This window comes from Thamnophis sirtalis, unplaced genomic scaffold, assembly GCF_051295495.1.
Source record: "Thamnophis sirtalis isolate CommonGarterSnake01/CBP01778 unplaced genomic scaffold, rThaSir2_p1.2 scaffold_1, whole genome shotgun sequence".
Classification (NCBI taxonomy): Eukaryota; Metazoa; Chordata; class Lepidosauria; order Squamata; family Natricidae; genus Thamnophis; species Thamnophis sirtalis.
The window spans coordinates 79,545,333-79,560,825 of NW_028261381.1; the positions used below are offsets into that span (position 1 = coordinate 79,545,333).

Genomic DNA, 15,493 nt, shown 5'->3' on the forward strand with positions numbered 1-15,493 from the left:
CTGCTTCCACGCTGTTGCAAGAAACATGGACGTATCCACCAGAAGTGGAGCTCCGCTCGAAGACGGCTTTGTCTTTCATACACATTCACGCACTCATACACAGAACAAAACAACTCCTTTGACATGTCTTGTCCACGTATTCCTGGTTATTCACGCGTTGCACTCCTCTCACACGTTCGCGTCGCCACATCTTCCACACCTCCAAGCCACCGCTGCAAAAGCCGAAGGGGAAAAAAGAGCGTTGCATCGGTCATAGTCTTCTCTCTGTCTCTCTCTACTTGCCCGGCCTGGCTAAGTCGATAAATCTCCGGCCTTCGCTTTAAATATACAGTACTGTAAAACTACCCCGCTCCTGCAATTGCAGCCAGAAGCCGGGAAAGGCGGACTTATCGGCCGCCGCGAGCGCTTCCGCAAGTGGTTTCCGCCTTCTTCGGCGACTTATGGCCGTCGCCCGCCGAGATGCAACGCGAGCCCTGCTCGCTTGGGTAGGTCCCCGGCAGCGGTGCTATAAGAGGGCGGAAGGACGTGGCCTCCCTATGGGCACGGGAAGGGAAGGGGAAAAAAAGGGCCTATCGTGGGTCAGCCTACGGCCCAGGAGGAAAGGGGCGGACTTTTGTCTTTGCAAGGGGAATTTTCCCGCGTTTTGTTTGCCTGCCTGTCTTTGTTTTCTTTGGTAAATTAAGCGTCTAAACTAGTGTATTTTTCATTGCGCAGCAAGACGGTGGTGGTGATTAGTGTTTTTACCCTCCCTCCCCTTTCACCCATTAATGAAAGTGACAAGTGATCTTGTTAGAATTGTATCTTCGGAGGAATTAGCTGTCCCTGAAGCTTTGGTGGGGTTGAAACTAAACGAGAAACACCTGCTATTAAGAATTACACGTCAGGCAGGCAGGCCAGCAAAGAAGCTTCTCTGGTAATGCCTTGGACACCCATCAATCACATCGCAGTCCGAATTAACAAGCCCTTTAATGTCTTCGCTTATCGCGCGGATTCGAAAGGCACCTAGCTCGGGTTCACGACACATTCAGCAGCGCTGCTCGGGGAAAAACATATGAACTGTTCGTGTAGTAGTTGCAATGGCAGCAATTAAAGAGCGTGGCTGAAGAGTTATCCCTTCAAATGCTTCGAAGGCTTCATACTCTTAAGAGAAGTGAAAGGTCTCTCCCCCCCCCCCCCCCATTTTTGGGAGAAAGTCTGTATATTCCAGTCTTGGGAGCGGGCTGTGAGAGGAGCTTTGGCCTTTGCTGCTCCCTGCTGGCCAATGGTTTATTACCATATAATATATTTATAATTATAAATTATATTGGTTGATTCAAATCCCTTATTACAGTAGCCTGTTGGTTCGGGGCTGCTTTGTAAGGAGTACAAGTAGTTCTTGACTTACAATTGTTTATTTAGTGACTGTTCGAAGTTAGGATGTCAGTGAAAAAGGTGACTTATCACCGTTTGTCACATGACCATTGCAGCAGAGGTGGGTTGCTCCCGGTTCGGCCTGGATCGGGTGAACTGGTAGTAATGGCAGCAGAAGGCTCCGCCTACCCGCCCAGACACTTCTGCGCAGAAGCATTGTGAGCCGATGTGCGAACCAGTAGTAAAAAAACTGGAAACCCACCACTGCATTGCAGCATCCCCATGGTGGTGTGATCAAAATGCAGTTGACACTGACAGTTGAAGTGTCCTGGGGTCATGTGATCCCTTTTTGAGACCTTCTGACAAGCAAAGTCCAAGGGAAGTCAGTTTCACTTAACAACTGTGTTACTATCCCAAGATTGATTACCAGTATCTAGCCCAGTGTTTCTCAACCTTGGTTACTTGAAGATGTTTGGACTTCAACTCCCAGAATTCCCCAGCCAGTGAATGCTGGCTGGGGAATTCTGGGAGTTGAAGTCCAAACATCTTCAAGTAGCCAAGGTTGAGAAACACTGATCTAGCCCTTTGAAATGGTCAGGAAAACCAATGACCAGCTGGTTTTCCTGACCATTTCAGAGGACTAGATATTGGTAGTCCTTGATTTACAACAGTTCACTTAGTGAGTGTTCAAAGTTACAACAGCACTGAAAAAAGTGACTTATGACCATTTTTCATACTTACGACTGTTGCGGAATCCCCATGGTGATGTGATCAAAATTGAGATGCTTGGGAACTGACTCGCATTTATGAGTGTTGAAGTGTCCTGGGGTCATGCAATCCCGTTTTATGGCCTTCTGACAAGCAAAGTCAATGGGAAAATGAGATTCACTTAACAACTGTGTTCCTAACATAACAACCGCATTGATTCACTTAAAAATGTGGCAAGAAAGAGTGTAAAATTAGGCAAAATTCAGTTAGCAACAAAAATTTTGGGCTCAGTTGTGGTCATATGTCGAGGACTACCTGCATAGATATTCTAACACTATGACTCCGTTTTATGGCTCAGATGTTCAAAAAGACCTTGGCTGAGAATTAGTTATAAATAAAATACTCCTGGCTATGATATATGTTTGATGTTTATTCCTGGGGCGCAAAGTTCACTGTAACTGTTCTTTTATCTCTTATTGAAGAAGGATTTGTAAATTGCTTTGTGGAATGGTAAGCTCAAATGAATAAACAAACAAACAACATTGGAAGATGAACATGTGAAAATTTGTGATACTCTGACTGATATTATAAGATGGAGTTCCCTAAGGAGATATTTATGATATATAAAATATTTTTATAGGATTTTTTTTAAATTTAAAATTGCTCTGAAAGCAGGGAAGTGTTAATTTGAAAGAATTATGGTGTAAATGACACAATTCCCATTGAAGTATGACTGGGAAAGAGAAAGAGAAAAAGCAATACGACTTTTCTTAAATTTACATTAATATAACAACCACCTTGGAGAAGGGTACATTTCAACCCTTAATATTTCTAGATATAGCTGACAAATTCCCTTTTGTAATTCCAGAATTTTGCTGTAAGAATCCTAATAAACAAATAGCATTTTCTGAATCACCTTGGTACCATCTGCTTTTTTGCAATCTAAGTATATGCCACTCATTGTTGACAAAAATGGACTCAGTGTAAGCTTTGCCAATTTCTAATATATATGTTTTAAAATATTATCTTTTCAGTAATAAATTAGTAAATGAAAAGCTTCAATAAAGAGCTGTGTGTGTGATGGGAAGAATGTTGTGTTCAACATATAAAGGCTTTTATTTGATCTCTCGACTGGCAAAGCTGATTTCTGAATAACCATGAACTGACAGATTGTCCAAAAAGGGCTATAACAAGCAATTCCTAAAGATACCACAACTATACTTCAGTGTATGGTTTATTTGTCTATAAGATACAAATAGATAATATCTTGGGTATCTCTGAATTAATCAGAGTTTAAATAAATAAGTCTATTTCCTTCCTTCACTTTTTTTCAGGGAGCAAACAGCTATGGACAACTTGGTCTTGGTCATAAAAATGATGCGCTCCTGCCTAAGGCTGTGAAATCATTTCTCTTTAATCAGATTTGTATCAAAAGCATTACTGGAGGTGGTGGCCATTCTGCTGTTCTTACCGGTAAATATTGAACTACAACATTTCTTTGTGATGTAATGTTTAGTGACGTTTAGTTCTGTGGATTGTAGATCGATCCTTCCTGCATGATCAGTCCCAACTACATTTCAATCTTTATATGATGTATATGGATCCAAGCCAGTGATGGGATTCAAATTTTTTACTACCAGTTCTGTGGTTGTGGCTTGATGGGAGTGATATGGTTTGGTTGGCATGGCTTAGTGGGCGTGGCTGGGGAAGGATACTGTAAAATCTCCATTCCCTCCCCTCTCCAGGGGAAGTTTACTGCAAAATCCCCATTCCCTCTCAGTAAGCTGGGACTCGGGAGGCCGAGAACAGATGGGGGCGGGGCCAGTCAGAGGTGGAATTTACCGGTTCTCTGAACTACTCAAAATTTCTGCTACTGGTTCTCCAAAACTAGTCAGAACCTGCTGAATACCACTTCTGATGCAATCTTTCCTCCAACATACATAATATAACAAACTGAAATATAGGTTTGGAGAAAAGGGAGTTAAAACCATGCTGCTGCTGCTGTTTATTATTATCTTATCTAGCCCTTGAAAACAAATCAAACTCAGGAAACAAGAACTACTTGGATTTTTGGAAAGATCTTTATTGCAAATAGTAATGTGGCCAAATTTTGGAAGTTTGTTAAAGCAATTCTTCAGCATAATTTAGTGTAATTAAGGTTAACGGAATTAGTTTGGGTCTTTTTCTGACATTACACCCCCCCCACCCACCCATCCAATGGAGTCTGGAATCTTTTTCAGCAGCCATGTTTCTTCCTGTAAAACCTATACTCCATCCTCCATGTTCTTAGGATCTGTTAGATATTTTGTCACAATTTTGTCACAATTGTCATCATTATTATATTTTTAATCCATTCTTCAAAGAGCCATATCATGCTGAACAAGATAATAAAAACTTGAACATAGCAATTACAGAACAATACATAACAGTACTTTTCCTAAAACAAAATAATAAAAATAGAAAGAATCCAAAGCTGAAAGCAATTCATTTCAATGAGGCAGTACAAAAGCATATTGTCCTAAAGCAGATGTTGTTCTACAAATGAACAGGCATGACTTTAATTGTCTAAAGGAAAATAATTTCAATAAACTTTTTCCAAGAGATGCGTTGCCATTAAGAAGCCAGCTCCCCAACTACTCATATAGGTGGAGTGATATATTATGAGTGCAGGCTGATGATTAAATCTATTGATTTATATGGTCCGTTTGCTACAGATATGATGCTGATGCTATTTGTTTATTTCACAGACACTGGAGAGATCTTTTTCTGTGGCCAGAATAAAGATGGACAATTGGGACTTGGTCATACTGAGGATGTGACACATTTCACCTTATGTTCTTCTCTTTGTGGCTGTCCTGTCATACAAGTTGCCTGTGGCTGGGATTTTACAGTTATACTTGTTGGTAAATCTGTCATAATTTATTAGACTTGTATGCCAACAAACTCTCAATGATTCTGGGCGGCTCACAACAATTGAACTAAGTTTTCCAATAAAATCAGTTAAATGTAAAATATAAAGCTGGCAAGCAGGATGAAATGATGACTCTCTCTATCTTGGCAAAGTCTTGGATAAATATTGAAGCAAATCATTGCATATAGCAAAAGCCTTGGACCCTATTTATGCCTCTAAGAGGTTCCAAGGTCTTCAGAGTTTTGTGTATAAAAATTTAAAAATTACCTATTATTGAGTGTTAGGAAATGGGACCATTTTCAACTGAATTAAGCACAATAATTGAGAAAACGAGTTGTGAACAAAGACTTTTGTACTCACCGTGCAATCAGTGCTTATAGAGCTGTACAACTTAACAATAAAGTTATAAAATAAAGGTAAATTAGTATTAAAAGTCCCATTCAGTTGCTTCCAATGGGATATAGATATAATTAAAATTTATTGAATTACACTGGCTTTTTAAAATAACAAGAATTAGGTTAGACAAGATATGGTGAGTTGTGCTCATTTAAAGAGCACAAAGTTAAATAATAGTTCTGTTTAATTGATTTTACCACCATTTCATTCATTCATTCATTCATTCATTCATTCATTCATTCATTCATTCGTTCGTTCGTTCATTCATTCGCCAATTACTCTGGGAGACTTACAGAAGATTAAAACATATTAAACGACCATTTCCTTTTAAACGTAAATCTCTGAAACTACTTTGCAGCTAGGAGATTTCTTTTCAGTTCTGGTTTTCAGCTGTTTTGCTGGCTCTGTTTTTGTATATACCGTAGTTCCTTTAATTGCAGTTTCTATCTCACTCTTGTTTGTTCTTTTATTCCTCTAATGTTCTAAAGTTCTTACACTGCATTTATGTCACACTAGAAATAAGTAATGAATATACAGGTAGTCCTTGCTTAATGATCTGTTTTATGACCATTTGAAGTTACAATAGCCGTGAAATGAGTGCCTTACAATCTGTAAAGCACCCCCAGATGTTGTAAATGGTTGCACCAGGCCTTATGGTCATGTGACTACATGTCAGATTTACAACCCGTTGCAGCATTCCACGGTCATGTGACTGTGATTCTGCCAGTTTCTGGCAGAAAAATGCCCATTCAAATGAATGGGTTTGTTTGGCAATCACAGTGTTTGCTTAATGACTTCTGTGTTCTCTTACTGATCATTGCAAAAAAGGCAGGGAATGTGATTGTCTCGACTTATGACTGTAGTGGTTTATGACCTAATTCTGAAGCTCAATTATGTTGTAAGTCGAGGACTACCTGTAGCTATTATGAGGTTCAAGGAATGTTGTTGATTACATGAATTAGAATCAATCAGAGAGCTGAGCAAATAATAAGTATTTCATGGCAATATTATATTGAAAATTCATAATAGTTTTGACTTGAGCTAGACAATAAAGGTGTTCAAATGCGTTGCTTTGTCTTTCAGGAAAAGGCCAAGTATTCTCCTGTGGTTCTAACTCCTTTGGACAATTGGGAATTGCTGATATTTCAGGCAGATGCACTATTCCAGCAATGATTAAGGTAAGTCTTGAAAAGTCAATGCTTTTGTCACCAAAGCTTTTTAATCATTCTGCCAGAGAGAGGAAAAAAAGCAGTTTTGTAAAAATGAAAGAGTTTGTTTTACAGGTCACTATGAATTTTTGCTGTAAGTTTTGAGGATATTTTATACTTACCTTCATGCTTCCTGTTTGAAAAATCAAGTATTTAATTCAATAGAATTATTACCATATGTTTTGTGACATATATATTTCTCTCACCATCCTCTCACTTCTCTCATAGTCTTTACAGGATAAAATAATAAATATTGCTGCTGGACTCAGGCACGCTGTTGCTGTGGCTGGTGAGTTACACCTTTATAGTGAAATTAACAATAATAATGTAATACTGTGATCAGATGAGTTTAATTTTGTAGCTGAAACTATTCTGTGAATTTGCTAGAAAAAAAACGTGAAGTGTTTAAGAAATAATTCATTGATTCAATATTCAATGATTGGCTAATACGAATTAGGTATTTTATGGAATATATTCTATGATGATTATTTAACTTTCATGGATACCTTAAAAAAAGACATTTGGAAGACTTTTAAAAGGAATTTATAATTAGGATAATTTTGGTCTTTTACTCTCAGCCGTTTAAACTGTATAAATTGTTTGGTAGGTTTCATTAATTAAAGCCTGGAAATCAATATTACATTGCTTCTTCTGGTATTAACTGGGATGGTACGGTACTCATTCTAAAAATAGGTGCATAAAGTGGCCCTCACTGGTTGAAGGTGTAGCATATTAGGGATCTTGAAAATATTAATGGTAGTCCTTGGGTTACAACCCTAATTGGGACATGAGTTTATGTTGCTAAGTGAAGTAGTTATTGAGTGAAACATCACACACTTAGTAACAGTGGTTCGGGCAGTTCTGGTTGTGGTTGTTAGGTGACCTCCCAGCTTTCCCAGTGACTGGGCTTATCAGAAGCCAGAAGAGAAAGTTGTAGATCATGTCCCCTGTTCCCTGACAGTTCCCACCCTGATCCAAGCTATTCCTGGCTGGGTTCTTCCCAGCCCTGAGCCTTGATTCTTCGCCGGCAAACGATGCTTTCAAGGGATCACAGAGCCAGAAGAGGCCAACTTGATTTTACTGCTCTTTTTTGTGTAATCTTAAGTTTTTTATTTTTTCATTTTCATAACATATAATCACATGTATACTATTACATAGCCAACATCGTATTGTATTATTAAATGTTTACATCAATTCATCTTATCATCAACTCCCAAAAATGATTATTGACTCTTCTGTTCTCCATACACCATATTTGTACCTTATCCATCACTTTCTTCTCCCTATCTCCTTCCCCTCCCTACCTTCTTTCTTCCCTCTGTCATCCTTCCCTTCTCCACTTCTCCTTCCTCTCTCCTTCTCCTCTCTCCCCTTTCCACGCCTCCTTTCTCTCCTCCTCTTCTCCCCCCTGCACTCTTTCCTATATATCTAATATATATCTTCCTCCTTTTTTTAAGAAATAGAACCAAAAAGTATACATATATAGTCATTGTGCCTTTAACCCCCCCCTCCCACCAGCCTAGTTTTGTCCGAGATGAAGAGCTGGTTACAATTCCCAGCTATTCTCATCATTATATTTATATAATTATACATCCTTACGAACTCCCAATTTGTGCTTCTGCCTTTAAATCTCAATGGTTTCCCACTGTAAGTATATTTCATGTTCCCTTTCCATTTTACCATACCTTGGATTAGATCACCCTTAATTGTCTTTAAATAACAATCCTTATGTTCAATGTTCATTGCAATTCCCTTAATCTACTATATAGAATAACAAGCGGTACACATCTCACTTTGTTCATCATCTTCAAAGTTCTATATATGTCCATGTTTCATATATTTTAACCCACGCTTAATTGTCCTCCTATTGTCATATTCAATTGATTAGCAACTCAGTTGCTAATCATGATTTTACTGCTCTGAATGAATTATATTTTATCATGATTTTACTGCTCTGAATGAATTATATTTGCTTCAGCTCCTTTATTGCCTATCCCTCCCCCTCATGTATCTTTGTAGTTTTGTCCACCCTGTACAGCATGGCTGAGATGAAGATAATGCGGTATTCTGTCATTGCCTTTCCCCTGCCCTCCATGATCTTTGATGGACTTTCCTCCCTGTTTCTTCCTCTATCTTCTTGTCTTCTCTTAGCATTGCCTTATCTCCCCTGTGCTTGTTGACACTGGTGTCCTTGCCGGGGTCAGAGATGGTGGTGAGGGGTGGAGCAGTGGCAAGGGGAAGGGACAGGCCCATCATTGACATGGGGCCTGAGGCTAGCTGGTGTTGCTGAGCCCAGCACAGGGCAGGCAAGGTGATGCTGAAATAAAGGAGGAAGAAAAGGAAGATGACAGCTTCAAGGAGGACAAAGAGGAAGGGTCACTTGGAGATGTGGTGGCAGTAGAAAGGTGGTGGAGGAATATAGCTGTGTCTTCATTTCAGCCGTGCTGTGCGGGGTGCCAGAAGGGCAGATATGGGGTGAAGATAGATTGTGAGGAATTGAAGCAGAGGCATTTTGCGCAGGATAAGGGAATGTGACTGTGGGTCCTGTGACTGTTTTAAGTGTGGGAAAGTTACCAAGCACCCACATTTTAATTATGGGGATGCTGCAGTGACCAGAACTCTGAGAATGGGTTGTAGGCAGGGGTGGGATTCAGTCGGTTCAGACTGGTTCGGATGAACCAGATGCTAATTTTACATCTGGTTCGCTGAATTGGTAGCTGCAAGAACTGGCTGGCCCCACCCACCCTCTCACAGGAGTGTCCATGCAGCCCATTTTGGATGGCAGGTAAGTGCAGGGTCTGCATGGAGGGTGAAAAACTGGCCTCCCAGAAGTTCTGGAAGTCTGGAAATGGGCCTGTTTCTGGCCTCTGGAGGGCCTCTGGAGCCTGGGGAAGGCCGTTTTTGTCTTTCCGGAGGCTCGAAAAAACACTGTGGAGCCCAGGGAGGAAAAAGCGCCCTCCCACCTGGTACAGGAGGCTACATAGGCCACCATGGGCATGGCCACTCAGCAACCGGGCAGAGAACCAGTTGCTAAAATTTTTGAATCCCAGCCCTGGTTGCAGGTCCATTTTTTTTGCAGCGCTATTGTAAGTTTGAACAGTTGCTGAACAAATGATCACAAAGGATTATGCGTACAGCTAAATCATGTTTTACAAGTTATGTGCTAAATGTGAATTGTTAAGCTGATATCAATAAGACACATTAATGTACTTTTTCAGGCTGTTATCGGGGGAATAATTTTTAATCTTGACAATTTATTTTCCTTTTGTGTGAGCAGAAAATGGTTCTGTATTTCAATGGGGAATCGGTATGGCATCTCAAGCAAAGCGAATCTGCCAAGAAAAAAGCATTCCTTCTTTCTTGAGGGCAAAGGAACCTTGCAAAGTTCCAGGTTTGTTTGTTTTTTAAAGCTATACATGATATTGATGCCTGTTTGGGGCTTTTGTGCATATATGCTGCCCAGAGTCACTTTACAGACTGAGGTGGGCAGCATATAAATGTGCCCTTGTTGTCTATAGGTAAATATACTCAGATTTTTAAACTTTTCATAGCAGAGCCTTCACTATCTTGGTAGCTCTTCTCTGAACTTGCTTTATTTTGCTATTACTCTTTTTGAATGTTGACATATCCCTGCCACCCCAAGTGGGTTCTTACCAGGGCCCAATGATATCAACAAGTATTTCCCCAATGACTGGGGATTCTATGATCCTGTTAATATATCCAAATATAACATTTGTCTTTTTAACAGCTGAGCCATGATAGTGGCTCATATTTAACTTATAGATGACAAGAATACCTAGTGTTCATTTTTCATGTTAAGGAGGAGAACAACACTTCCGATAGATGTTCCTATCTTATGACTTTGTTTTTCCTACAGAAAACCTGGGAATTCAGGAATTATAGTTCAAGGGAGGACATTCCCAAATCTCACTATTGCTATTCATTTTATTTTCAGTGGTTTTCATAATAGCAACATTTCTTTCTTCAAACCAACTCAGGCTACTTAAACCAATTCCTGGTTCTTGAAAATTAATTTTATTGTAAATCTATATGCTTGCATTTTTAAAGTCTATTCAGCTGTATCAAAGTGACCCTTGATCTATTAAAATTTGCTTGTGGTATAGTTAACCCAACATGACCTATGCAGCAATGATTTCTATATATCTAACATTTTTTAGCTTTAGTTTTGTTTGTGACATTCTGTAACACAGAAAATCTCTGTGGAAGGGAATTGTCTCTTTAACACATGACATAAATGGATTACTCTCCTAGGTTTTGAAAATGTCAAAGTGAGGAGTGTCGCTTCTGGCTCACATCATGTTGTGTCACTCACAGGTATGTTTCCTTGTCTGCACCTATTCCTTTGGCTTGGCTGAACCATACAAAACATTCTGTTTCTGATATTAGTTCAAGTTTCCTTGGGGGTGTCTGAGTGTATGTTTTATGTGTTTCAGTCTTCAAAGCACCTATTTCCTTCTCCCATTCAGATGTTCTTCATATGGTTCATGTGACTTTGATGTGTGGATTTTTGTCTGTATTTTTCTTAGCCGTTTTAATAATATCCTCATAAGCAGAACTGAACCACTTAGATAAGCTTGCAAGCAAATCCAAGAACTGAGAATAAGTGAAATGTATTTAAAAAACTCAGGAAATTAAAGCCCAAAGAATTTTGGCAGCTGCTAGTCCTGCTGAGGATACCCAATTTAGTGTGGTGATTAAAAACACCAAGTTAGAAACTGGGAAGTCCTAAGTTTCTAGTCCTTGGTGGCGAAGCCAACTGTGTGATTTTGGCACAGTCACTTTCTCTCAGACGTGGGAAGAAGGCAGTGGCAAACTACTTTTGGAAAAAAAAAAAACTTGCCAAGACTCAGTCAATAAAGACAAAGTGCAATCCTTGTATTTAGTTTTTCTTTTCACTGTACCTAATGGTCTTCTCATCTCCATCTGTTGAGTGGCCTAGTTTGTTGTTATTTATCCTTTTTTAAGATTTGTTAAGATCAGGGGTGTCAAATACAAGGCCTGTGGGCTGTATTTGGCCCATGGGGTGCTTATATCTGGCCTGCAGGAATGCCCTGGAAACAGGGAAGTACAAGCCGATGGTGGAAGGAAGGAAGGAAGGAAGGAAGGAAGGAAGGAAGGAAGGAACTTGGACACCAGCAGACGGCAAGGCTTCTCTGGAGGAGAAGGGTGTGGTGCTCTCCCTGATCTCACTTTTCCGTTCTGGAGACAATGAATCCCCCCTCCCAGTCCCCCCCAGCCACCACAGATGTCCCTGACACGAGTGATGTCGAATTGGCCATGCCCCCCCCAGGGTTGGTTTTCACTTACCTTTCCTACCGGTTCACAAATGTGTGTGTGTGTGTGTGTGTATGTGTGTGTGTGCCACATCCATGCATGCTCCTGGCCTTCCGTACATGTGCTTTGCTCAAAAAATGTCCCTAAATAGGACAAAAAAGAGCCTGGGTGGGTGGGTGGCCTCACCCATGATTTCCGCTACCAGTTTTGGTAAACCGGTCCGATCCAGTAGAATACCACCTCTGCCCCACACCCGCTGAGGTCAAACAATCCTGGTGCAGCCCTCAATGAATTTGAGTTTGACACCCCTGGTTAAGATAAATGTTTTTTCTGATAATACAAAAACCTTTAGTCAGTATGCTCTTTTCTTATGAGAAACCAACGAAGGAATATTTATTATGCTTGTACTGTGTGTATGTATTGTGCATTAATGTTGTCAAGGCTATGTGTTTGTATTTCCTCGATGCACTTGTTTGCATGGGAATGATTTAGTTTATACATGTATTACAAATTTCAGTTTTGGAGAAATTTAATTGCAAAAAATGTGACTTGTGTGTGGTTTCTTGTGCTTTGGCATTTCTGAATTGTAGCTTCCTTTTAAAGTTAAGTACTATTTGTGCATGGTACAATGACATTTAATCATTATATCTGTATCCTTAAGAAATGATACAAAAATGTCTTAATTGCTATTTTATTCTTTCTCTCTTTTTAAGATGATGGAGATTTATATGTTTGGGGAAACAATAAGCACAAGCAACTATTAAGTAAAGACTCTATTGTTTTGGTACCTGAGAAGATTGAAGCTCACTATTTTGAGGGTGAAAAAATCAGAAGAATTTGGAGTGGTTGGACACACTTGGTGGTGCAATCAGGTATAACCTAAAAAAGACTATATCTAAAATAAAACAACATCTATTTGATTGTAAATAATATTTGTATGGATCTTAAAAGGGATTTTAGACTGAGATTTGTGGAAGAAATGGCAAAACACTGTATCAGAAAAATATAATTGCAACTATGCCTTGCTATGCAAGAATAAAATATACTATATGTTCAAATATAAAAACTCCCTAAAATATATTCTCAATCTTCCTCTTAGAAGTTCTTAACATAGAATGCAACAGATGCCAAAATGAGTTTTAGAAGGATTTTTTTTCTAATATCATATTATCTTAGACTACGACTTCAGACAAGAAGGATAGCCATACATATTCTACTAAAACTCTGCTGTTTGTAACCTTAACATTTAATTAACTCAAACAGTGCTTTATAAGAACTATCAGAATTTTATACGACTTTAATAGTAGGTCTATATTTCTAATATGCCATCAATATTGGACAGAAATGCTATTCATTGTAGCTTTTCACAGTTGCCGTTTATTTTCTGGCTTAGATACAATATCGATATTTTCTTTAAATAAGATACTATGGCTCCATTTCTTCATTAGTGAGATCATGAGTTCTGTAAGGGAAATAATAGTTTGATTGCACTGGGGCTTCAATTTAGTAGACCAGACAAAGGTGAATTTGGCAGAGGTTTTGTCAGATTCTCCCACCTGCAAACATCATCTATCTACCCCATAAGTCAGGGAAATAATCTCATGTTACTGGATCCTTTTCTTTTTCTTACTTGCTTGCATGCCTTGTTGCATCTAAGGATTTGGGAATGAAAGCAATAGTGTGTAAAGCCCATCTTTACAGTATGTTTTATTTTAAAAGAATGTCAAACCAAAACTGAAAGTCACTCTTTTTATAATTGATATTTTTGTGAGAATGGGAGTAGATTCTATAATGTTGCAGATGTAAATTAGATTATGTAAGAATCTCATTGAAGTGGTTAGACTAAAGGAAGTTCTAAATATAGCAGAAATGTGTTGAAGAAGAAAGGAAAGAACAAAGTCTTAAACCTTTAAAGGGTGAGTCATTCTTGGTTTAGAATAAACTGCCTTCCTCCTTATGCTGGTAGCCAATAACAAATGGAGTCTTAATTAAGGGAGTTTATTTATCTTTGTGTTGTTCTGAATAAATCCACAGGTCTGTTTGTTATGTATTTTTAAAATGGGAAAATAATTCTCAGTACATTAAAGATATACACAACCTTTCTTGTGTAAATGGATTGAAGGAAATGGAAAAAAATGCTTACAGTGTCATACCGCTCTCCCTGTCCAACTGCAGCTATACCAAAGACCTAGCAAAGGAATATACCATAAAATTATAAGCTGAGTTGGGTAGCTCCATAGGTTCTGCGGTGGAAAGGAAATATATTGTCCCACCCAGTAGGCTTCTGTTGCGGATTGGGGTCTTGTACTAAAAGCTTCTGAAAAACACTTCTGTTCCCATGTAATATTATAAAGGTACAGTGTGATGTCTTAGAGAAATACTAAATAGGATTTATTTTGTTGATGAATGTATCCTACAAGACCTTTGTTGTTGTTCTTGAGCAGTTTGATTCTGTTTGAGGTCCTAGGTGAAATATGAAGAATCAGTGATCCAAGGTCTTTGGTAAGAATTGATAGATGTTAGTGCTGGCAAAATAACATATGAAATCTTGGAAGACCTCAACATTTATTTTATGTCTTCTCTCCCATAACTGGCAATAGGATGTCAGAAAATACCAGGAAGATGGTTAATTATCAAAATAATAATTGGAGGATTTTTATAAGGCCTAAAATAGAAATGAGGTTTGGTGAGATTTTCAGATACTTTTAAATAACTAGTCCATGCATGGAGTTGAAACTGGTTGGCTGGTTGATTCTTTCTTTCTTTCTTTCTTTCTTTTTTTCTTTCTTTCTTTCTTTCTTTCTTTCTTTCTTTCTTTCTTTCTTTCTTTCTTTTTTTCTTTCTTTCTTTCTTTCTTTCTTTCTTTCTTTCTTTCTTTCTTCCTTCCTTCCTTCCTTCCTTCCTTCCTTCCTTCCTCTCTCTCTTCCTTTCTCTCTCTCTCTTCCTCCCTCCTTCCCTTGACATTTATTGCTGTATTATTCATGCAACAATTTCAGTAGTTTACAACAAATCATAAAACACAGTTAAAAAGAAAGGTACTCTTTCCCACCAGGTACCAAATCAACCTTACACTTAATCCCCATCCTAGCTCAATGTTTGGAGAAAGAGCCAGAGCTTCATAGCCTTTTGGAAGGTTAAAAATGTTGAGAGTCCTGAGAGTCCTGAGATCTCAATAGGAAACTGTTCCAAAGGCACGGCTTTGTGGTTCCATCAGGTGGCAATATTTAAGGAAGGGGATCTGGAGCATACCCATCCTACCTAATGTAGTAAGGACTGGCAAATACCTTCAGGAAAAGATGATCCTGCAGGTATCTGGCTCTGGAAATTCTTGTTTATTGCTCTGATATAAGGCGATGCTGGGGTTAAGCATCCTTCACTTGATGGCTGTGGTTTATACAATCCATTGTATAGGATGATATGATATTGGGATATGGGGACAATGGAAGAATGGAATGTAGAGTAAAACATATTATCAGCTTAGAGTCTTTATGTTGCCACAAACAATTCATGTCCAGCTTCCCCTTGAATTCTGTTGACCCTTTTCTAACATCAATTTAGTGCTGACTGTTAGTTGACTCAATTCTTGTATATAGGCTTGAATAAATCTTCTGTGCTGTAACTTAAC

At 38.8% G+C, this 15,493-nt stretch overlaps 1 protein-coding gene across 3 annotated transcripts in view; it reads left to right on the forward strand.

Moving 5' to 3' along the window:
- Positions 1-378: 378 nt before the first annotated feature.
- SERGEF (secretion regulating guanine nucleotide exchange factor) overlaps positions 379-15,493 on the forward strand; it is an 81,268-nt gene continuing 66,153 nt past the window's right edge. For 2 of the 3 annotated variants that reach the window (XM_087717164.1, XM_087717170.1), the window contains exons 1-8: positions 379-485; positions 3,393-3,531; positions 4,806-4,961; positions 6,449-6,543; positions 6,802-6,862; positions 9,851-9,964; positions 10,846-10,908; positions 12,582-12,740. In XM_087717164.1, coding sequence (XP_087573290.1) covers positions 441-485; positions 3,393-3,531; positions 4,806-4,961; positions 6,449-6,543; positions 6,802-6,862; positions 9,851-9,964; positions 10,846-10,908; positions 12,582-12,740 — 832 coding nt within the window. In that variant the 5' untranslated portion in view covers positions 379-440. The remainder of the gene's footprint in view (positions 486-3,392; positions 3,532-4,805; positions 4,962-6,448; positions 6,544-6,801; positions 6,863-9,850; positions 9,965-10,845; positions 10,909-12,581; positions 12,741-15,493) is intronic. The other variant, XM_087717156.1, reaches the window with a different exon arrangement.